We start from the raw sequence: 25,000 nt of genomic DNA, 5'->3' as shown, positions 1-25,000 counted from the left end.
CCTGTCTGGAAACCTGTCTGAGGAGAACAGAGAATAATGGAGAACTTTCTCTGCTAATTAAAAGAATGGGTATTCTGTAATGAGAGAATGACTAAATTATTGGAATCACCCATGACATGTCCACCCAGGGACATAATTTCTGGAATTGTATTGCATGCAGGTCTGTGATTACTTATAAAAAGCATTATAATTATAATTATGGGTTTGTTACAAAACCAGTTTACTGGAAGCCTTGTGAGCTTCCAGTCATGTGAGCTTCCAGGCCAACTGTAAATTGTGTCACTGTCAGTAGCTTGCAACTTTCAATATCTACTTTCAATTAACATAGAGGGAAAGAATCCTTAATCCTGCGGGTTGCCTAGGTATGACTTGTTATTTACTGCATAATACTTTTAACAAGGTTATCATTCTGTTTCTCTTTGTTCCAGCTATTTGCAGGACTAGTTGTGATCCAAACCATGGTTCTTGTACAGTACCTAACACTTGCATGTAAGTGCAGTTCATTAATACTTTTTGTTTGTACCCAGGCAAGTAACAAAGTTGATCTGATCCTTTGGACTTGATTTGTCTCACCAAGTTCTTGCCTCTCCCAGTAAGAAGGTGTCAAAATTTTTAAATTATTAGAAGCTGCTCCTGAAGACATTATTTTGGGATGCAATATCTTACATGTACACACTTTGGAATACAGGCTCTCTGGCTACTAGGCTGATTTTAATAATCACTTTTTGTCCAAAGAGCAGTCTTGCCTGAACGGGTTGTTGAACACTGTGAATTGTGGTAAATGCATTCACTTAAGAGTATTGATACACAAAATATCTCAAAGGAGATGATCACGAAGGTCATTAGAACTGTTACTATCATGATAGTTTTGAATTGCTGTATTTTGTTCTAAGCCGAACCTGATCACCCACTTCGGTATAACCAAAGCAAGGTTGTCTTAGGTGGACAGGGGTTCTTGTGTGCATGACTGCAGCAGGTTCCACTAAAATTGCCTACGACAACACTGTACTAATAAAGGGACTTTTCATGTTGGATATCAAGATTTGGAGTGCATCTAATTAGGCCAATAAATATTGATGTCAGTTTGTAACAATCTCTTTTGTTCTGAATGGTTTAAAGCAAGGCTGTTGCCTAACAGGAGCCCGGTAGCCTGGGGCTCCCAAAGAATAGCTCTGGGCGCCTTAATTTTTCACAGCAACACCTTTCACTTCATATGTTGGGCTCCTAAGTTCTCAGCATGTAGCTCTGAGGGCTCCTTTAAAATTTTCTTAGGCAGCAGCCTTGGTTTAAAGACATGAACACTGCATGATCATGTGAGGGAAAGCCAAATTTAAATGCCTTTAAATTTAAAATTTCTCTATTGTTTCTGTTCCAGACCTACTTTTTCCTGAACTTGTTTTAGTTAGTTGTTCATTTTGATGGCTGCCACAAGCTCTAGCTTAATTTTGGTTTAGCACCATTCATTTTGATTTCTTGGTTGTTTTGTGTAGATGCGACAGTGGTTGGACTGGATCGCTTTGTAATCAATGTATAAAAAAACCGGATTGTTCAGGTAAAGGTTGATTTTTGTTTGTCACTGACACAAAATAATGTAGAAAAAGCTTGAAGAAATCGCACAAACCTTGTCATCAAGTTGACACCAATGTGATGTGGAACATGTTGTGTGATGCATAATTTTAATAACATCTTTCTGTTCTGTTTCAAACTGTCAATTAAGTTTAGTTATGGGCAATAAATTGATAAAAAAGCACTTTGTTTTTGACAGTACATGGTGACTGTGTGGAGGGAAATGATTGTGTTTGTCATCCTGAATGGACAGGTCCAAATTGTGACCAAGGTAAATATTGTTACATGTACAGTACACGCGGGTTTACAAACAGCATTTATCAAATGTATTACAAAAGAGGTGTATTCATTGGTTAAAACTTATGACATTTAGTTTCTATTGAATAATAATAATTATGTTTAGTCTAGTATTTATTTTGTTAATTAATAACTTTAAACAATGAAATGATATATGAAATGGATCATAAATTATAATAACTTTAAAAGCTTTTTAAATTAGTAAATTACTATTATTATAGTTATGACAGTACAAGATGTGTGTGATGGCCAAAGTAGCATAAACGTTTGAGTTGGTAATTAAAAGGTAAAGGTACACCTTATTTAACGTCGGAAGTTCTTTTACTCTCTAGAGAGAATTCTGCCAGGAAGCCGACGGTGCGCTCATTTTACCCCCCTCTTTCCATCAGTGCTCCATTTTAAGGGTATTTAAAGCTCCTTATGTTATAGGCTACACTGAAACGAAAGAAGCCGAAACAAGGATGTGAGATCCGGGGATTGAAATCAGGACCTGTTGCACCAAGGGCGCGCACTAACTGACTGTGCCACCCTTGCTCCTTGATGCATGGCCACCACTATAACATTATTAATTGTATCAGTCTTGCTCAAAGGCCTTGGAATGAGAATTAATTACCTTAGATAGCTACTGTAGCTAGCAGAAACCTCTTGGATAAGTGTTCTTTTCTTTCTTTTGGGGAGAGATCTACATGTACATGTAGTGGCCAAGGTTGTGTTCACTGTCCATTTCATTGTTCACTGTTTGCAGACTTGAACATGTGTCGTGATCCACAGTTGTGCAAAAACGGTGGGACTTGCATTAACACAGGCCCTGATGAGCACAGATGTGATTGTTCACCTGGATACACTGGTGCTGATTGTGGAACAGGTATGATGAAAAAGTTGTGATAAAGACTATAATTACGCAAAGAACAGTACGCTCTTTCATATAAAAAGCAAGGGCAGCATGGAAAGCACAGGGAACTCAGGCTGTCACAGCAGTCCTTGCTTGCTACCTGTTTAAGTCTAAGAGGGTTGGCGTTGCACAATCTGCGAGCACCACGAACCTTCCAAAATGATGATGAGGATGACAATTTATGACAATTTACAATTTTAACCCTTTCACTCCTGGGAGTTTCCCCATAATTTGAAGAGTAAAATCGTCTGGCGTTAGACAGAGTAAAATCTATAAGTGTCACTCTTGGGAGTGAAAGGGTTAATGGGGACATAGTTTTTGAGTGAATCTAGCCGTTGTTAACCGTTTCACTCCTGTGGGGTTCCCCATTGACAAGTAAAATAGTCTGGCGTTAGACAGAGTAAAATCTGTAAGTGTCACTCTTGGGAGTGAAAGGGTTAATAATAATTCGTTGAGGATGTTGATCTATAGTCTTCGTACATGTATAATGTTCTAACTACATGTATCATTGTCATAATTAGCAGGTATTCACCTCAGTGGAGGCGGTTAGTGGTGGATATTCACCAAGCCGCCAAGTGGCGTGGTAAATATCCACCACTACAGGTAGCCACCAACACTGAGGTGAATAGTTGAACATTTTAGTGTATACTAAAACAGTGAGATACATGTAATATACTGTAGCACAAAAAGATGATTTAAACTCAATACATTTATCTCTGCAAAGATTACAACATTTTGGGGCGCAAATTCTGTGCAAATTGCTCGGTGGTGTCAATTGCAAAAGATATCCGGAGTTTCAGTAGCCAATCAGCACGTGCGTTCAACGCTATCCACTGTTTTAAATACTATAATTATGCTAATCATTGTGATCACAATAACATAAAAAATGCATGTCTGTGTTATGGCAAAGGTCCCCCACAAGGTGTTGTATGTATGGTGTATTGGATTATAAATTATTTTGATAGAAAGTGCACTGAATAGATGTGTATGATATTCCATCCATCAGAATCATGATAATATGCTAAAACAAAAAATAAGCACGGAAACAGGATGACTTGAGACATCTTTTTCTGCCTTTGTCTTGGTGCTCAAGGTAACCTGCAGCTGGACTCATAAACTGAGCAGTAGTATTTGAAATGTCAATACTATATTCCTTGCATTTGTTGTCAGAAATCAACCTTTGTGCAATCAACCCTTGTCAAAACAGCGGCAATTGTACAAACTTCAGAACCTACTATACTTGCGCATGCCCAGCTGGATTTGAAGGAGCTGACTGTCAGACAGGTAGGAGAAAAATATAATTAATCCCAATTATTTTGGTTACCGGTATTTGGGGATCATTGTTATCAAACTTTGCGGGCATTTCCATGTACCTTTCCATACAAGTTATGAAACTTGGAGGCCTTCTTGGTTCGTTTTGTCCAGTAACAGGCTACATTTATGGCAAAAAAGGCAGAGAAAATGATTCTTAAGGACGGTGTGTACTATTGTTATTGTGCATACGTCCTGCGCATCTCAAGATACTCGGATTTCCTACGATGTATGGGTGGTGCTTATAAATACTGGGATATTTTTGCGCAGGTTAAAACTATGTGGAGAAAGCAGAGCTTAGCAAGTGCTTTTGGTATCCAAAAAAAAAATTGGGGGTAACCACGCATTTTTCATTTTTCTTTTCTGTTTGGAAAAGAACGCCATACATTGCTTTGTATTTTAAAACCTTTTACAAATAATTATTGTTGATTTTAAATTATCTTCGAAAAAATGCGTGGTTACCCCCAATTTTGTTTTTGGATTTCAGTAAACCGCACAAAAATACCTCCGAATTAGTAGGCACCGTCCTTATAGCTCCACTTACAGAGATATCTTTCTTTCCTCACCAGCCCTTGAACTTGATCACCACCAGTTGTTCTACAGTTTTGACTTGTGTTTGAGACCTGACACTGTATCTGTTTGGCTGTGCCAAGAAAAGCTTTCAAGCTTTCCAATACTGGCATTGTTTAATGTGTATGCCTGTGGTATTCTTCTTTCTTTGGACTGGATTGGGATTTCAAAGCCCAGTATTCCAGATTCTAATGTACAGAAAGTTTCTGGATTCTGGAATCCGTAAATACCCTACATGGGCCGATTGTAATGATTGTACTGTTTCCTTTTCAAATTGCAGACATTGATGATTGTAAACAAGATAACTGTAGGAATGGAGCAACTTGCAGGGTACTTTTAATTAGACAGTGCATTTTTTTTCTTGGTTGTAAGGTTTTAAAACATTTTGACAGCAGAAAAAAAAATGTCTTGCAAAGGATTTTTGAGACTGAAGAACACACAGTAGCACACATATTTTAATGGTCCAGCTTTGACAATCCAGGAGCTTTAAGGGGTGACTTTTTGGGCTATAATTTTACATTGAGGAAAAATTTTTGTGTGTCAACGAGATCAAGAACGCGACATCCATTACACGACAATCAATAAATACGACATTATCTGAAGACGCCATCTTGAATTCAAAATTCAAATCAGTTCCCTCGATTCCGTGTTTTCTAGCCTCTTTCCACGTTAATGTATTTGTACATTGTAAACTACGTAAGGCTAAATTGTCGCATAAAATTTTATTTGAATGCAAATAATGCATTTATGTCAATTAGACTTACTATCTTCATTTTGAAACGAAGATTCTTTTGAAGATTCTTTTACACGTATCAGCATTAAAAAAAATAATAATTTCGCCGCCATTATGAAAGCGATCTGTGGATCCTGTTGAATATAGATTTTTTTAAATTGGTAGCCACTAGTTTAAATTAAGTGTTAAAATACCTCTTTAATGTGATTGTTGTTCCTCTTTCAGGATGCAGTAAACGATTATCAATGTGTCTGTGTTGCCGGATTCACTGGACGTAACTGTGAAATCAACATTGATGAGTGTCAAACAGCCCCATGCAAGAATAATGGAACCTGTATTGATCAAGTCAATGGTTACAGATGCAGCTGTCTTCAAGGATTCAGTGATGTCAATTGTTTAACCAACATTGATGACTGCACTCCAGGATTATGCAGCAATGGAGGTAGTAACTTTTTTAAGGAATGCCTACTAATTCAAAGGTATTTTTTCGTGGTTTACTGAATATGAAGGAAAAGCAAGCGAGTAAGAAACAAGGTGACTTAAGCCAAAGCACATGGCAATGCCCGGCCTGCAAACCTCCCTGGAGTCCCGCCAAATACCTCAGGAGAAACCACTGCATTGGCTTGGTTTTAACTTTGCCTAGATGATATTTAACCTCATCAAATGCTAACATTAGACCTTTAGTTTTTCTGTATTTGGTATTAAAACAATGACCTGTTACCTCTACCTGCCCTTTGATTCCCATACTCAATGTTATACACTGTACATTGTAGGTTGAGTTAGTTGTTGGTTCTCTACTCTGCCGCAAGAGTGTTTTTTTCCCTGTCACAAAAAAACAGCACTTGATTTGATTTTGCTTGCCTGCTTATTTGGCTAGAGATCATGTTAATAATAATTTTTTAAGAGCACGAATGGAATGGAATTGGGCTGGTCATGTGGCTAGAAGAACGGACAACCGTTGGACAACCCGTATTACGTTCTGGGTAATTGTGAAGAAGAGCTCCCCAAAAAACCTGTCGCCCGACTGTCGGTGAACTGTCGGCCGACAGTTGACCGACAGGTTACCGACAGTCTACCGACAGCTAACCGACAGGTTACCGGCAGGTTAAGAAAAAAGAAAAATTGTGGTAAAAATGAGCAGTTAACGTGACATAACATTCCGTACTGGTGATGTATGATTCGACAGCCTTCACCTACTTACCGATCGACGGCAAAGTTGAAATTATGTAAAATACTGTTATCAGTTGTTATCAGATGCATATAGGATATGTCACTTGCGTAATTTAATCAAAAACTCGGCTAAAAACTCTGAAAACCATAAGCTACGTATCAATACAAACACTTTCGTTCAAATCGCCTTACAATGCAACGGTTCAGTACAACAGCTAGAACTGGTGTGTCGCAAACGTTTGCGACGTTATCAACCGATGATGGCTGCCATGCGGAGGGAAAGCCGGCTACTCCCGCTGAAGTTTGATCCGCGCTTCTACGAGTAGGGATCGAACTGTAACACTAGAACAAAGACTGGAGCAATTTGATTTTAATTAGTCAAACGAACAGATCACGATTCTCAGCTTACATGGGACTTGCATCCCCTCTCCGTCCCCAAAGTTAACAGCTTTGTCGGCTTTTATGATCACACTACAGGAACTAGTTAGCGGGGTTTTACTGTAGTTCTAGACAAATAATTAAAGACTTCATTAAAAGGGTTTCGGAGGAAGAGCATTTCGGGGATTGGGAACTAGAAAAAAAATCCAAAATGGCGGATGAATGAATAGGTAACAATGTGGGCAAGTAACGCTAGGCAACGCTAAAACAGTGGACAAAAGCCTAGGTATCGTTATGAACTGCCTTTAACTCTTTTTGCGTAGTTTAGAAGCAATAGACGAGTAAATGCCCCGCCGACACGTTACCGACACGTTACCGACAGGTTGCCAACAGGTCACCGACTGTCGGCCGACACTTTGGCCTCAAACATAACACAAACTGTTGGCCGACAGTTGGGCAACAGTCGGCCGACAGTTGGTGACAGTTGGTTGACACACAAGGAACCGAGGAAGACCAAGGACAAGATAGTAGTTTTGTAAAACACTGGCACCGTGTTGTGCAAAAATTAGACCAGTGGTAACCTGCGATCAAGCCTACTTTTCTTGAGACAGGCGCCAAAAAGTACGGCGTACCTTTTCCCAGCATGTCTAAGGAAAAGTACGCCTGATCGCAGGTTAATGGAGAAGGCCTTAGTACTGTCGTCCAACGACGGACATTTAACGACTCAAACTGAACTGAAGAGCACGATATTCCATCTTAGAACCAATTCATATGTTTTAGATTCTAACAATATTGTCTAATTACTTAGTATCTAGTTCTTGTGTAGTAATTAAAGCTATCATATTGTATGAGCTGATAAGGAAAAAGCAAGGAGTTAGCTTAAAAAGCTCTGTATTATTTCTATATTGATATCACACCTACTGGCCATGGATGAAATAACATCCGAAGGCTAGTGATGCAAAGTAAGCGATTGAGTGGATTAGACAACAGTTAAAGCGTTAAGACAAGAGGTCAGCCGTTAAAGGATTATAGCCGTTATAACAAACTGTTAAAACTTCTTGAAAGCCGTTAACTGGCCGTTTATATCGGTCTGTTTTCGTCCTTAACGGATTTTCGTTAGTGTTCGTTTTCCCATGCAATGTCTCATTTGGTGTTCACGGTACTAAGTGAGCTGCTCCAAGTTGAAGGTTCTTTGAGCTCGAAACTTCATGTTAACTGTATTTCCACCTGAAGAACACACTTTATGGCATGTACATGTACTTGTCATTCCGAGGTGTTGTTGGAGGGTGATACCTTCTTTGTCTCAAAATTGTAATGATTGGTGATGAAATAACAATATTTGCAAAGCACATTTCAATTTTCTTCTTAGATATGGTATATACTGCAGTTACATACAATCAGCAAATAAAGGACTTAGGAGTGCCTTTAAGGAACAATTCAATTCAATTCAATTTATTTCCTCTTGATGTAGTTACTTAGTTTAATTATATACATTTGTAGTTGCTAAGTTACTATTGTATTAAGTAAAAGAGCTTGAGCATGGTGGCCAAATAAACCATTCGGTTTCCTAGTTGGCCCCCATGTGAACAAGGCATCTCTATCCATATGCAAATTAGTGGTTGGGTATTCTAAAGTTTAGCCAGCCTAGAACTGCGAATCATGTATATATTAAGCCACTGTGTTGATAATTTGTTGTTCTCATTTAGGGACTTGTGTGGATGAAGTAAACAATTTTCATTGCGAATGTGCTCTGGGGTACCTTGGCAGGACTTGCAACAATGCAACAAATGAGTGCTCGACTCTTCCTTGTCAAAATGGTGGGACTTGTACCGATTTGCATCGCGACTATAATGTAAGCCCATAGGACAAATGCAGTTTTGTAAGACGTTTCATGAATTTCAGGACACGGTTTTAATTTAAAGTTTTTTTTCATGCAGTTTTGCATGGCTGTTGGTCACATGGCAGGCCTTGGGTTCAAGACAACTTGTCTGTGCAAGGGAGTGCTAACTGCATTATTCTCTTTCCTTTTACATGTAGTGCTCATGCGTAACTGGTTTTACGGGAAAGGACTGTGAGACTAACATCAATGACTGCACGTCACTGTCACAGTGTAACCAAGGTGTCTGTCAGGACGGTGTGAACAACTTTACTTGTGTCTGTCACATGGGATTTACAGGATTGCATTGTGAACAGAATATAGATGAGTGTCTTGGTATGTGTCCTCTTCGAGCTATCAGTAGTTTAAAGGGAACTTCCAACAAAGAATAACTTTAAAACCACATAACTTTTTGTAAGGAAAGACTTCTTATCTGTAGCAAATGAATTTCTGAATCGCTTGGTTTTTTATTCAGACATGTTACCATGTTCTTAAAAAACAAAAGAACTCTAAACCACAGAGAATTGTGTTTAATATTATTTTTCAAAAAGAAAGAGTTTATCTCTGAAACACGACAACCGTTTGGTTTGGCGTCAGAACAATGGGGAAACTGTGACGGGTCACAACAATTTCTAAACAATTACTATGCAAGATGTCGGGCACGACAAATTTTAAAGTGAATATAAGAAACTCTAAAGTTCATTTATGGTTTGGGAATTTTCGAACAAAATTTGTTTATTGCAAACACTAGTCTGTTTTATGTTAGAGCGGTTTTCAGTTGAGTGTCAAAAGTAATTAGCGAATTGCTTTGGTTTTGCATTACTTCACTCCGTGATTGGTTCAAAGTTGTCACGCCACTTTTTCAAGCAATCAGGGCCCGGTTGTTCGAAAGCCAATTAACTTAATCCAGGATTAGCGTAAACTATTGTTTAATGTTTTCAACTTTTTGGTGAAAGTTTCTTTTGCTTATTTTTTTTTTTTGAAGATTGACTTCTTCTTATGTAAAGTTTTGCCGAATATCAGCGTTGAACAGCATTTGGGAATAGAGAAATGAACTCCTTGGTTAATTTTTAATCTGGGATTAGCGTTAATCGGCCTTTGAACAACCGGGCCCAGAAGTGAAACAAAAACCAGTCGTGGCTTGCGCGTGCACATTTTCCCGCGCTTTGTGTCGGCTACGTGTAATTACTTCGAGTCAGTTTTGATTGGTTTACTGGATTGTCTCCATCCTTTCTGATTGGCCAAAGTAATAACTTTGGTTTTGGTTTTATGACACTCGTTTGAAAACCCCTCCATTTGGACAATTTCAGCAATTGTCTCTTATAGACCAGGTAATTGCAAGGATCACTTCTCCATTTGATCTATAACTCGCACTTGAAATATTTAACAATTATTGGGCGAGGCTGAGCAAAATATTATGATTTGTCAGTGGCGAGCAGATCAAATTATTTGCCGAAGCCGAAGGCACAGGCAAATAATTGATCTGCGAGACACTGACAAATCACGATATTTTGCGATAACCGAGTTCAATGATTGTTTTATCATTCGAAGACTGAGTTTGTTTTTTACAGTTTCCAACCATTAAATCATTTTATGAAAGCTCAGGAAAGCAAACTGCCATTTTCACGCAAGAGGTTGGTTTCAGTTACGCATAAGCAGAATATCATTTGCAGCAAAACGCTATTTGTAAGCAGTTATTTGCAGGTCACGTGCTGGGCTCTTGGTTATTGAAAAGAAGGAAAAATACGTCGAATGATCGACATATATCTCATTCATTATTTTCTCTGGTTTAGTTTATCAGTGCTAATTGAATGAGTGCCTAAAACATGCCGATCATTTAGTGAAAACATTGCCGACTACCACCCATTTGGATAGTTTGTTAATTTACAGTATTAAAGTTATAGCCACTTTTTCAATCATCAGTATCTTCTACTCAACCAGCCACTGCCCCTGCAATAGCCAGCAGATCCCAGCTAGTGATTCATGACAGCCTTAAGCTCTGCCTATATGAACTACAGTAGTTTGTTGATACCAGTTTATTTTTTGGAGGGGTTTCCCGGTCATATATTAAAAGCAGAATGACTTAGAATAATTCTTTCATGTCAAGCCACTAATGTGAGCTTGAATTGTGAATTATCATCCACCTTGGTGTGGTGGATGGGATATAATAACCTGTCATTGGTTTGTGGACTTTCCGTTTGAGCCTTTTGCGATGTTTTGGTAACGTGCAGCTTTTTTCCAGGGCATCGGTGTCAAAACGGAGCCAGTTGTGTTGATGGCATTAATCAGTACACATGCGATTGTGCCAATGGATTTGATGGGCCAGTGTGTGGTAACAATATCGATGACTGTGCATCAGCCTTGTGTCTTAACAATGCTACGTGTGTGGATAAGATAGCTAATTACACCTGCAATTGCAGTCTTGGCTTCACAGGTGAGTGTGTAATACTGGGACATTGTTTAATCTTCACCTGAGCGTATGAGGAGGAAGTGATGGGAGGAGGTGGTGAAGCTGAATAGCTTGGATATTTGAGCTTGTTTCTCGAAGGCCTCGAAAACTTTCTGGGCCCAAAAAGCCATTCATAAAACTAAGATCTGCTTATTCTGAAAACTGGATCTTTGAACGTATTCTCAAGACACAAGAAAACAAAACAATAATTATTAAGTTTCATGACTTAAAACTATTTTCCTTTCAAAGGTTCAGAGCAATTTATGTCGCCCGAAATACGCACAAATAGTTTTGGGACTTTTAAGAAACAGACCTCCCCCCCCCAACCCCCGCTCCTTCCCCCTTCTCTCCGGGCGAAATCCCGCTCTAACCAACAACATGGCCTGTTTCTCTGTTGTTTGCTTTGTAAATACTAAGCAGCCAACGAATTCCCTTCTTCCAGTTGGATTTCTCATCGCTGTTCACGGTACTGCAGACCTTTGAGGAACCTCCATTCTTGACAGTATTTAGTGCTAAGGTGGAAATATTGGGATACATGTATAAGAGCTGCTGGCAACTCAGTGTATGTTCCTTTGACCCCGACTTGTAATTAATCATTGTTCCTTAAACCTTTACAACTGTAGGTCGACACTGCGAGATACCCATTGACTACTGCACTCAACAAGGATGTAACAATAGTGGGACATGTGTGAATGAACGTGGATACAGGCGGTGTCTTTGCCCACCTGGGTTTAATGGCTCCAGCTGTGAAATAACACCTTGCATGAGGAACCCTTGTAATAATGGCGTGTGTCATATGCTTCCTGATTTGAGATACAAGTGCTCCTGTTATCAAGGCTTCACAGGAATGCACTGTGATGTTGGTAAGTAAAAAAAGGTAAAGTCTGCTACGAGCCTAGAAGGCCCATCAGGCCGGCGCTTAATATAGTTAAATGAAATTTAACATAGTTAACGACTAGGAGCTAGTCTGGTCAGTAGTGTTTTGCAGGCGGTTGTTAGTGTCTTGGCCGTCTGGTAGCGTTGTTTAGCGTTTTGGTGCGTTCTGTAGCGTTTGTTATAGTTACATGGTTCACGACCGGGAGCGAGTCCGGTCAGTAGCGTTTTGCAGGCGTTTGTTAGCGTTTTTGTAGCGTTTGCAGCACTCTTTAGGTTGTGGGAGCCCTGGGGCTGACATGGTTCAGCGGTATTCCTGCTTAGTGCATGAGTTGTTGTCCAATGTGTTTGCAGCGTGTTTGTTGCTCTGTTGGCGTGGCGTTGTGAGTCGGATTAGGAGTTTAGTGGTTCTCGGCGTTCCCTCCCTATTCCCCCCCTTTTTTTTTCTATTCTTTTTTTTTTGTGTTGTTCTTTTTTTTGTGTTCTTTTTTTTTGTATTTTCTTTCTTTATTTATTTATTGTTGTTTCCACTGAGCTATCTGGCTCAAGTGTGACGGGTGCCTTAGGGGGGCCTGGCGCGGGGGGCTCGTGGCTTGGTTGCGGGTTGGGCAGGCCAGTCGGGTGTTCTAGCGCCTTGGGGATGTGACTGCGGTTGCAGCCCCCAGGCTTCCTGGGCACCTACCCTCCACTGGCGACGTGGGCGTTAATCTCTGGTTTCTGTAGCATGAAGCGACTAGGAGTATTTCTACTCCCCCCTGGATGGGTTGCCGGTCCATCGCAGGGTTACCCCCAGCATTAAATTCGCCGGTAGCCATTTATACACCTGGGTGGAGAGAGGCACCGTGAGAGTAAAGTGTCTTTCCCAAGAACACAACACAATGTCCCCAGCCAGGCCCCGAACCCGAACCACTGGATCCCGGAGTCAAGCGCACTAACCGTGAGGCCACAAGTAAACTATTAGGAATTCGGGTCTTGATTGGCATAGATCTACCAAATTAATCAGGTTTTTGTTTTTACCTAACACAACGCGAAACCTGCCGTATTTCATACTTATGGAAGAAAAACTTAAATCTAATATCAATGTGTTTATGAGTAGCATTGAGCGTTTTCTTTATTGACTTGCGAATTTTCTTATAAAAGGCATCGTGTAATAAACAAATCGGCTCCGTAAAACCTGTGCTTTATAGAATACTTGGAAACTATTCCAGTCTCTGGGTATTTTCCTCGTTTTACGTTATGATTCATCGTGATTTGCAAGAACTTGTTTTCGCACATGGTAACAAGTCATGTATTTACTGCATAAAAACTGGTGTGCCATCAATTCAGCATATTAATATCTTCTATACATTTTTGTGAGCTAAGTGATTAAATACGTATCGTACTATAAAAAGTTGTCTCTCTGGTGTGTTGGCGTGTCTTAATGGTTTCTCTACCGTTTCAGATATCGATGACTGCGATCCCAGGAATAACATATTTTCCCCCGAGGGTCTAGCTGAGTTTGGTTTTTGTGGGCAAAATGGCAGGTGTATTGATGGACTTAACGAATACACATGTCAGTGTGACAGGGGGTGGACTGGAAAGGAGTGCGAGATTGGTATGTGACGCACCTATTACTTGAATGTAATAGTTACCAGAGAGATTTAGCAATTTTTTTACGGCAAACTACAAACGTGGACTAATAATTGCTATTTGTTTAAAATCAAAGAAACTTGTTCTTTTTCAGCCCATTTCTTGTCTGTTAGCTTCAGATATCTAGCAACTTGTCAAATTAGGGTTATGGTTAAGCCTTTTGCTTCTGGGCCAAAAAATTTGCTTGGTAATGTTTTGAGACGAGTGGAATGCGTTACTTTAAACTCACAAAATCCAAGTATTCTCCAGTTGCTCTCCTGTCACTCATTGTTACGACCCATTTAGGCCAGCTGCAAAATTCATATTAAAAGGTGATCTTTAGCATCATATTTGCTATTGTGAACCTTTGCATCAAAACTTAGTTCAGGTATCGTTAATTGTTTAATTTTCAGACATTGACGAGTGCGCCCCCAATCCTTGTGAACATGATGGACAGTGCGTTCAGACGTTTAACGCCAGTTACCTTTGTGGCTGTGCTGCGGGATATACTGGTGTGAACTGTTCAGAAGGTAATATTGCTTTTTTTGGCATTGAGTCGTTCAAGTCAAAGCATTGTACAAGACAGTGAGTAGTCCTTTCCGCTCGCAATGTCGTGTGGATCGCCAACAAAAAAATCTCTATTCTGGTCAGCTGAATATATCTGTCCAACTGTTTCATCCAGATTTACTCCTCCCTTTTTTGTCAAGGCGATTAACACTAATCCGTGATTAAATACCTACCCAAGTTTGAATTTTGCCCTTCGAAAAGGCGTTAGCATCGTAATTTTTTCTTGAAGGAAAGCAAGCGTCTGACTCAAAGTTGGACGCTAACAATCTTGTGGATACTTCTCTTGATTAGAAAACAAAATACAATTTAAGTTTCCAATAATATAGACTGCTCGATCCCTTCATAAATCAGTCGAGTGGCCCGCTTTTCTGAGGCAATCGTGTTTTGTCACGCAAACGAATAACAAGCCTCCCTCGGTCTTTTTATTCGTTTGCGTGACAGAACACAACTGCCTCAGAAAAGCGGGCCGCTCCCCTGATTTATGAAGGGACAGCTCAAAGTCTACCAATAACAGGATTTTGAACAACTGAGCCCTGCTGTCATAAAGGTTGCTAATGCGGCTTTCATAGAAATCAAACGTCCTCCTCAAAACCCCAAAAGAGTAAGAAGAGCTCAATGCAATAATTGAGATAACCTGTTGTTAACCGAGTGCGAGGGCCGTACTGGAGAATAGGGAGCTTAAGCAACGACAACGGCGACGGCAACGAGAACGTCATCTCAAAATATAAATTTGCGTTATTTTAATCGCTTCGTGACTATTTCAACGTTTTTAATATGACAAGGGTGTGGTAGTTCCTCAAAGATGACACCAGTCAGAACGGTACTCCATTTTAGGAGAGAAAATGAAAATTTATCCTCAAGCGCTGACGTTCTTCATAAAACCAAAAACTTGGCTATTTCACGTTGTTGTTTTGCTGACGACGGCAACGAAATGGACAAAAGTGAAAAACGCACGTGCAGGGCGTGCAAAGCTATTGTTTTTACCCACTAAATATGCAAATTTGTGACGTTCTTCGTTGCCGTTGCCGTTGCCGTTGTCGTTGTTAAGCTCCCTAATATTGGCCCGCGGTCATGATAGTACGGACCGAGCGCAGCGCGGACTGTACAAAAGGGCCACTATTCCCCATGCAGTATGGTCCCGAGCAAGTGGGGTTGTTTATTATATGGCACTGTTTCTTTGAGCGATGAGACACTTCTTCGCTCCGATAATGTTTGTAATCTTTGTCTTCCATCAGCGAACTTTGAACGCTAATCTTTCGCATGTAAAACTAAAATTGTGAAAAAAAAGTATATTACATTCATGTTTTAAAAATCCTTTTGCGTTTCGCTTAACTTGAATTTCGTGGGAGAAAGAAAAATACGGAAACGGACTGTTTCCTTGTTAATGGTCCGTACTGTAAAATCCCGACCGAAAACCAACCAATCAGATTGCTCCATTTAGCCTGTGAAATGCTTGCCATATAATAATCATTAATAATAATTAATATTAATAATATAATAATATGTCCCTTGTTTTCCCTCAGATATTGATGACTGCCGTAATAATTCGTGTCAGTCGAACTCCACTTGTGTAGATAAACTCAATGGATATGATTGCATATGCCCTGCTGGTCTGAAGGGAATACACTGCCAGTCAAGTTAGTATCTTTTTTTGTTCCTCTGTATACGCGTCACTGTGCCTTACAATAATTTGCTTGCAATTACTCTTTTGCTACCAATGAATCACGTTTACCGCAAGGAGTGGCTCTTCATAATAACACAAACCCATAAGGGTTGAAACGTGTAACGCGCGTTCACAGCTTTCGAATATTCAGTGCGAACTGATTGGTTGAATTTTTCAGTGCTAAGTACCATATTTGGAAACCCCTCGCTCTTGTTGTTCCAAATATGGTACTTAGCAAACTGAATATTCAGAAGCTTGTTTCCCAGCACACAAGGGGCCGTTACACGTTTCAACCCTTATGGGCTTTTGTTAATAATTAACTGCAATAACAGGATTTTCGTGGTCAAAATTTAGGTGCTATTGAAAAGATCTTTAACTTGATGTCCCGCCGATATGCTGGTGGAGAAAACGAAAGAATCTTGAGGGAACTGAAGTCTGTTTTCATTCAAATTATTTGGATTTTTTTGGGCAAACCAATATGGCAGCTGGTCCAAAGCAAGAATAAAATGGTTGTCACCGAACCAATCCCCAAAAATTCAGGTTGGAGACCTTACAAGTGTGGCGTAAGACAGAACCGCGATTTAGCCATCAGACATGCTGAAAAAAGAGTACCTATGGAAAGAGATAATGCTTGGTAAATCGACCCAGTGTTTCAGTTGCACTTACCAGCAAAGCTTCATGATTAGTTTCCTAAAATATTCTTAAATAGTATATAAATACCAATGAAATACCTTGTAAGCTTTCGCGCGAAAACGTGCTATCTTCACACGTGAAAATATCACCGTTGTTACGGTTTACCGTTACATAATAAATTGCACCGTTGTTCTACGTTAGGACTACAAAAAATATTAAAGTGACATGGTTTGGTATTTCAACTACAACTTTACAACTACAACTTTATTGAATTTGTTGCGCGTACAAAATAACATCAGCAACTGGAGAAGAAAACAGGACGATGTCCCAATTGATATTCAACCCCAATAAACATTAACAAAATAGTAATAATTATAATCGTAAGAGTATAGTAATAAAAATAGTAATAATTATCATATGATATTATTTACAATCAAGTTAATTTAAAAATAGCTTCATTAACTTACCCCCTCACAACTTGGAAGATTATAAGAAAGGGTTTTATCAACATAAAAATCTAAAAGCCTCCTTTTAAAAGTATGAAATGAGTCCACGCTTTTAATATTGGGTTTAGTGAAATATCTTTCAACACTCGAAGAGAAATTTTGTATCTCCGGGCGGCCATGTAATATCCCCTATTTCCGTCAACTTCATCACTGAAGACTAGCGGTACATGTATTGCTAACCAGCCGTATGCCTCAATTAGCTACATCTCATGTAAAAGCGAAATTAAAGGATCCTTTTGTTACTGAAAACTTGAATTGGATATTTGTCTGAAAAACCGATTTACTTAAACTTTGAAAAAAAAAGTTGGGGCAGGCTGCACCGGTGTTCGCTTGAAAACCTTTATGATTTTAAGGCCATGCAGGTTATTTTTGATGTTATAAGTATTTTTTGGTAATGGAGCTTGATAATTTGGGGTGAGTGTAGTCCTGAAAAGGACAGTTGTTTCCGTTCTGTTCACTCGTGAAAGAAGATGTGTCACTCCTGGTTTCAAACCATTTACAATTTTAACCTTGTCCAGTGTTTTTCTCCTTAGATTCCTCGTGGTGTGAAAATCCCAACCCGTGTTTCAACGGCAACTGCACAGACGTGGGTGAGAACTACACGTGCGCGTGTTTCCCAGGTTTTACCGGACAGCGGTGTGAAAAAGGTGAGATGCACAAAACGTGGTTTTTGCAAGAACAGCATAAAAGAATTTTAAAAGGAAGGAATGATCCTTGCGCCTGGTTAGAGTATTCAGCCTTATGTCACAGAAATTGTCACCCGTTGTTTCCGCGGTTCGCAGCGACCTCTGGATATTTCCTGACAAGTACATTGAAAGATTTACCCCTTCTTTATGGAACACGTTTACCATTATCGAGTCTTTTTTACTGGTGCAGATCTTGTGACTGTGGTAAATTGCCCCACTCCAAAATCGGTAGCTCCCCTTCGACTGTCACTTCATCTGAAATAGGAAATCACCGTAGGCAGCCAAAAGGGGACTGTTGATAGAAAACTGACCAAATGAAGTCCCATTTTAACACGAAATATCGTTTCTGGCCCTAGTTATTGGATGGATAACGCTATCCATTGGATAACTCAATTGGTTTTGCTAGTGTTTAGAGCGGTTTTCAATTGAGTGTCGAAAGTAATTACCTAATTACTTTGGTTTTGCATCTACTTCACTCAGTGATTGGTTCAAAGTTTTCGCGCCACTTTTTTAACCAATCAAAAGTGAAACCAAAACCAATTGTGGCTCCGCGTGCACATTTTCCCGCCTTTTGTGTCGGCTACTTGTAATAACTTCGAGTTTTGATTGGTTTGCTGGATTGTCTCCAACCTTTTTGATTGGCCAAAGTAATTTCTTTGGTTTTGGTTTTACGGCACTCCATTGAAACTCGCTCTATCCACTGGATAGTGATTTATCCGGTGGATAGCGTTATCCATCGTTTGAACAACTGGGGCCAGGTCTTTGGACTGATCTTTGGTCTAAGCACAAATTTGAAATGGTAAGCTTTCAAGTGTCACTGGAACTGAGCCATGAATCCCCATTCTTGGGGAGCAGGACAATTATTATGCGTTTTGCTGCACTTTTTACAGAAGATCTCCATCATACCTGATAATAGTCGTATCATCAAGGCGATTATGCTGCCATTAAGATCACAATAATCTTCCTTTTGGCAAAAGAAGCCTTCAAGAACAAAATTCTCACATGCAGTAGCATTTAAGAGCATTACCAATTGCAAGCAACTATAGCTCGTTTGACGTCCAGCGGAAGGAGGTGTATTTTCGTTTTTGTCCAAGTGAAATGCAATTATCTAAATAGACTACCGATGGCAATATTCGGCAAGCATTTTCATTTTCCTGAAACAGTAAATAAATAAATAAATAAATAAATAAATAAATAAACACAATTTTATCATCGCGATTAGCATTGATGGCGCTAACAATATATGGCTTTACAGCGACGACCGTCCGAAATGCAACCGACCGATTGTGATAAGACATACAAAACCGTCATCGTAATATTTAACTTTTGCAAAATTGGTTTTACAAATTATCTGTCAGAGTTTTCTCGAGTGGCCTTTCAATAAAGCAGGCTGAGCTTTGGGCTCAAATCCAGTGCAAGGATATACGTTTTCTCTCCCTTTGTCTGCCACCATAGCTCTTGGGGTACATTGTTCTAATTGAACAATAATCGTGAATTTAGAGCAAGCAGAGAGTTAATAACAATTTATAGAGAGAGACAGAGAGATATGGTGATTGGTTCCAAATGTTTGCACCCAGGGTCCCGTCTTTCCGGCGAAAGTCCCGTTTTCGGGCAGTCTACGAAACTGCAATCCGCTTGTTTTGGGAAAAAAAACCGCGGTCCTTTAATATGTTCTCAAGGAAACAAAAAGCAAAAGGACAGTGACGTATGATGCCTTAAAACGTTGTTCTTTTCTTCCTTTAAGATACAGACGGAGTTGTGGCACCCGAAGAGGTTCGAGAAACGGGTTGCCGATCTCCATTTAAAACATGACATGTTGCTGCTTTCCACGGCATAAATCACTGCCCAGTGGATAAGCGCTATCAATGCCAGTTGAGTTCTCCGCTGGACAGTGATTTCTCTAGTGGAACAACAAGTGCCTCTTTCCTTCTCGACCAACATAGCTCTGCAGGTCCTTCAACATTTTCTTCCCTTGTGCAAAGCCAACGCAGTGCCGTTGACCAAACGATGATCTCCCGCCATCCCATACTTTATTTTCTATCTAACGTGAACTTTTGGTTGTACAGATATTGATGAGTGTAAAAGCTCTCCTTGTGGATCCTCCGCGGTTTGCCTGAATCTGCCAGGAAGTTCTGTGTGTAAATGTGACATTGATTTCACTGGAGCACGATGCGATACAAGTAAGTTGAGTCCACCAAGAACAGTAAGTTAGTTATCGATGAAGGCGAGCTCCAGGATGAGATGTACGGGGACGGAGCTGCGGAGTGACCATTGCCTTCAGGTTCAAAGAGGGGTGGGGATGTATCAAGGCCTTGCGTTGTCGTTATGCTCTGGTTTGGGGTACACTATCCATCGAAGATCATCGGCGTCATACCGGATAGTGTAATAAAGAAACCGGAAAGCAAGCTTTATCATATTTGTGTCTGCATTGCAAAATAGGCCATCGACTTCATTATAAGCTGTTCGATTGAAATTGTGCAAAGATCCTGAAAGATCTGTATTTTCGTTTTCTGTCTCTCTTCTCTATCGGTCTCCTCTCCTTACCCTCCCCTCCCTCAAATTTTTGTCGTTCCTCTGCACCATTGTGAAAAACACGACAGTGCAAGAATGTGGCCAAACATGTCTGCTCACGCATTTCTCATCCTATGGCATTCCTATGGTGGGCCAGCCCTCCTCAAAACCCGCGAGAACCGCACACCGGGGGCTCAGTTGGTTGAGCATCGGGCTGCCATGCTGGAGGTCGTGAGTTCGACTACAGCCAGACCAACACTCAGGGTCTTAAAATAACTGAGGAGAAAGTGCTGCCTTTGAAATTACATCTGCAAATGGTTAGACTTTCAAGTCTTCTCGGATAAGGGCTATAAACCGTAGGCCCCGTCTCACAACCCTTGTTCGTAAACTCTGTGGGACGTTAAAGAACCCACACACTAGTCGAAAAGAGTAGGGCATGTAGTTCCCGGTGTTGTGGGCTGGCCTTTCCTTCAGCAATGTGGTCGGCTTGGCGTGATCCTCTGAATGGACTACTGATCGTTGAGACCACATAACAGCGGCAAAACAGACAGTAGTCAAATTGAAGGAATCCGAGTACTGAAACTGGTAAACGTAAACGTTAAAGCTAGAGTATCGCGCTGGTGCGCATGTCCTAGCCGTCTTAGCCGTAGCGAATGTCACCGGTTATAAGCCAATTGGAAGCGACGTTATAATTCGTGCGAGAAATTTACACGTACGCGTCAAAATTTCGCTCAGCCCTTAAGCCATTAGTGATGTTTAATAATCAAGAAATTTTTACACGTGCGTGTTAATTTCCGGCTCGGATTATAACGTCGCTTCCGATTTGCTCATAAATGATGACATTCGTTACAGCTAGAACATGAGCAATACCTTGATACTCTCCCTTTAAAGAGTTAACATTTCATGTGCGTCTTCTTATTTGCTTTGAAGGAATAAACGACTGTGAACCTCAACCTTGGTAAGTGCATCGTTTGGTCATTTTACAGAACTTTGGCCAATCACAGCAGATGTATGCAATCGAATTACCCAGTCATAGCTTGAAGGTTATAGGTGCCACCCGCGCGGAAAAAGCAGCAAGAGGGGGGTTACATATGATTGGTTGCAAATTTGACTGTAGATTTTTGGGCCAAACGATTTTAATTTGTAGCAACTCTGAATCTCTGTTGAAGTTTAATTGGTTTAGAAATTTTTGGGCTATGATAATTGATAGCACTCATGGTGTTGGGAGAATTATTGACAGTTGTAATCCAAACCCTCGACTGCCTCTCGGGTTTGCATAACTGTCTCGAATTGTCCCAACTCCCTCTCATGTTTAGATGAGGCTATGTAAACACGGCAAAAGCCCTCTATTTCTTGAGTGTGATATAAAGCTTCTTGTTGTTGTCTTGCGTTTATTAAATTAAACTCTGTAAGTATGTCAAAATTAAATCATGATATATACCGTCACGCCAACAACATGCATCATATATGTTTTTTCTTTTATGTAGTCTAAATGGAGGAACTTGTGTTGATGGGTTAAGATCCTACACATGCAACTGCCACCCAGGATTTTTTGGTGACAGATGCGAGAAAGGCCAAGGTGGGTGGTTGCGATGTTCCTGTTTTGGTGATATCGCATGTTTTTTTATAAACGCTGTCCCCACCCTTAACCTGCAGCACCCATGCGAATGCTATTTCATAGGGTGTCCAGGTCTGGACTTTCTCCTCTGTTGGTATTTGAGATGAACGTTTTAGATGGTTCAGCGGTTAGCACATTTGGTTTGAATCTGAAGAGATGAAGGTCTTCCTCCGCTGTAGGAGCTCATGAATGGGAGCGAACAACTCCCATACTAAGCCTATGTCACGGCATTTGTACGGACCGATCTACTTTTAAGTTACCTCCCCCCCTCCCTCCCCAAAAAAAACAGTCAGTTCCGGTTTGGTGACGCTCTGACGTCAAGGTTAGTTTCTTGTGATTGGTAATCGGGTTCCTGCGGGAGTCTCATTCGCGAGAAATTCAACCTAAAACTAAATCGGTCTGTCAAAAACGCCGAGACAGGAATATAGGGGTGTTGTTCGCTCCTAGTCATGGACTCCTGCCCGCTGTCTTATTGATGATCATCATGATAATGACGACGATTAAGTTCCCAATGTTGTTTAACTCACAGCACCAAATCAATTGACAATCGCTTTTATGGTAACCATATATATAGTACAAGGCGAACGGAGGGCAATAAAACTTAAAACTAGTTTACCTAAATGGTAGAAATGGTGCCGAGGGTAAGGGAGATTTTCAATTATGCTTGCGGTAATCAAATGGTGTTTCGTGCGTGGAATTGACGTGAGATTTTAATAGGTCTTCAGCAGGGACCGGTACAAAATGTGGACCTCCTTGTGGACCCCACTCGAGAGAAGACAGAAAACGATAGATGGTTGTCATAGTGACGTCATCAAATCGCAAGGTCTTCCATTTTTTATCAAAAGGCCTTTGAAAATGACCTGGAAATAAATCGTTTTTTCAAGTTTTCAGTTCCTTGACGTCTTCTGTTTCGAAAATACAGTATTTTGAATTTCCGAATTGTCACCTTACGTGATACTATAATACAAAGCTATTTGGTTGGGAAAAAAGTGTCTATCCCTATGAATCTCTCCTAAATACATTAGGAAATGTTATCATACTCATGACTTGCATCTCGTGACCAAAAAAGTGAGCGCTTTCAAAGTGAACTGCGGATGTTTTTCTTTGATTACAGTATGTTGCCCAGTATCCGATCTCTTCAGTTTAAAACTGCTATAATTTTCCTTCCTTAGCCGTAGGAGCTGTGAAATGTGGCCCTGAAACAATAAATTTAGTCTATAATATGATGACAACAAGCTTTACGTTTTGACCTCAGTTTCCGTAGTGAAATTTGCATTTGTACAGATGTTCAATGCTGCCCAATATCCGACCAGCGCGCTCAATATCCGACCACGGGAATAACAACGAAATTAAACGTAACTTTCCGCGGGGAAAAGATGGTTTTGTCTCCCTTTGCTCTTGCAAAGTACTTCGGCATTCTCTATCTCTATCTCTATATCTCTTCGTGCCATGAGGCACATAAGGCTTTGACATTCTCTTTCCATCCACTTCGGTTTGCTGCTAAAGCTCTGACAGTCGTCCATGATTGCCACCCAGCTACTCGTCTTTCGTCTTCAACCATTCTCCTCCATTTTGTTTTTGGTCGACCTGGTCTCCTCCTCCCCTCTGGCCTCCACTCCAATGCTGTAACACAGTGCTCCTCTCTGTTCTTCCTCAATATATGCCCGATCCAATTCCATCTTCGGCGTCTGATCTCATCACTCGTTCTGGTCACTCCTGTGGTCTCCTGGATTTGTTGGTGCGAGGTAATCCGTGGCATTAGAAGTTGGAAAAGATAAATCGACTTACGAACTGAGCATGTTGAAAAAATTGAGAATGGTTCCTTCAAAAATATCGTGATTTACAGACCCTTTCTTCAACAGCGATCGTTTTACTGCGCAATGAAAAGCGCAAATATTAGTCATAAAAATTTCACCCACCGGAACGGAACGGCCCCTACCCTCTGCAAATGATCCTAAAGCTTAAAGCGCGCCAAAACGTGCATCTCAAGGCTTAAATGTTCAGTTTCTTTTCGGTATACTTCGCTTTCCGTAAACTAACAAGGGCGTTGCAAAAATTGTTCTTTTTTAAACTGGTCATACTGTACAGGCCGCCATATTGGTGGACCACGTGGAGTCTATATGACGATACTCTATAACGTTACGTAAAACGCGTCGACAAGTAACTCAGAAACGATGTGCCGCACAGATCTAAGAACTGGAGAGGTGGTTTAACATTGCAATTTCGAATTTATTTTTTCATTGCGTGACAGTGAAACTATCTACAGTTTGAGGGAGGATACGAGGAGCCAAATGAAAAACAGCGCATCTGAATTCCTCCATTCGCGCATAACCACAATTCCTTGCGCCTTTGACCATAATCCCTTGCGTTTCGAAGAAGAATGTGTTCGCCTGATTAGAGAATTGCCTCGTTCGTTCGCTTCAGGATCACTCACTGCCGCAGCAACCGAATAATTGAGACTTCGCGCGCGTTCTTAATTCTTTGATTGCACCTAACTTCACGGCAGCCATGTTGCTGGAAAGAACAGTAGCATGAAAAACTTAAGCTACATTTTTCTATAGTTTTGGCACCAACGTGGCCGTCTTAGCTCTTAAATGCAATCAGAGAATTGCTGCGTTCAAATTTGGTAGTCAGTTTGTTGCAACTGTTTTTTTTTTTTCTAGATTTTGATGAATGCCTCACCGGTCAGGCCGTTTGTGGAGCAGGAGAGATGTGTGTTAACACTCTGGGTAGCTACACTTGCGTTTGTCCTCCAGGAACTAGAGGAGCTGAATGTGCTATAAGTGAGTAAAAGAAGTCAGTTTATCAGTCGTTCATTCATCGCTTTCTGTTTTCATTCAGATAATCAGTTTATCATTCTAGTAATGTGCCCACAGTTACTGAATATTTGCGCGTTGTTCGTTCGTTTAGTAATTAAGTCAGTCAGTCTGGGCGCTTCAAGTTATGAAGGCCAAAGAAAGTCGATCTCCAGCAAAATTCGTTTCTTGGACAATGATAGTTGGTGTATGCAATGTGTGAGATAGACTTCGTTTATTGCCAAATATGTGCGTGCGCAACCCGCATTGTCCACCCCTGTGAGTAACAATAAGTTTC

General features: G+C 40.4%; 1 protein-coding gene across 2 annotated transcripts in view; it reads left to right on the top strand.

Moving 5' to 3' along the window:
* LOC137978699 (fibropellin-1-like) overlaps positions 1-25,000 on the top strand; it is a 47,128-nt gene that overhangs the window by 13,189 nt on the left and 8,939 nt on the right. For both annotated transcript variants that reach the window (XM_068825715.1, XM_068825716.1), the window contains 19 exons: positions 429-489; positions 1,491-1,552; positions 1,766-1,837; positions 2,609-2,728; positions 3,926-4,039; positions 4,917-4,966; positions 5,595-5,811; positions 8,624-8,769; positions 8,955-9,129; positions 11,036-11,227; positions 11,866-12,105; positions 13,557-13,709; positions 14,137-14,253; positions 15,814-15,927; positions 17,626-17,739; positions 19,845-19,958; positions 21,220-21,247; positions 21,777-21,868; positions 24,571-24,690. In XM_068825715.1, the coding sequence (XP_068681816.1) occupies positions 429-489; positions 1,491-1,552; positions 1,766-1,837; positions 2,609-2,728; positions 3,926-4,039; positions 4,917-4,966; positions 5,595-5,811; positions 8,624-8,769; positions 8,955-9,129; positions 11,036-11,227; positions 11,866-12,105; positions 13,557-13,709; positions 14,137-14,253; positions 15,814-15,927; positions 17,626-17,739; positions 19,845-19,958; positions 21,220-21,247; positions 21,777-21,868; positions 24,571-24,690 (2,301 nt within the window). The remainder of the gene's footprint in view (positions 1-428; positions 490-1,490; positions 1,553-1,765; positions 1,838-2,608; positions 2,729-3,925; positions 4,040-4,916; positions 4,967-5,594; positions 5,812-8,623; positions 8,770-8,954; positions 9,130-11,035; positions 11,228-11,865; positions 12,106-13,556; positions 13,710-14,136; positions 14,254-15,813; positions 15,928-17,625; positions 17,740-19,844; positions 19,959-21,219; positions 21,248-21,776; positions 21,869-24,570; positions 24,691-25,000) is intronic.

This window comes from Montipora foliosa, chromosome 12 (genome assembly GCF_036669935.1).
Source record: "Montipora foliosa isolate CH-2021 chromosome 12, ASM3666993v2, whole genome shotgun sequence".
NCBI classification, from domain to species: Eukaryota; Metazoa; Cnidaria; class Anthozoa; order Scleractinia; family Acroporidae; genus Montipora; species Montipora foliosa.
This window is presented reverse-complemented; position numbering and strand designations above follow the sequence as displayed.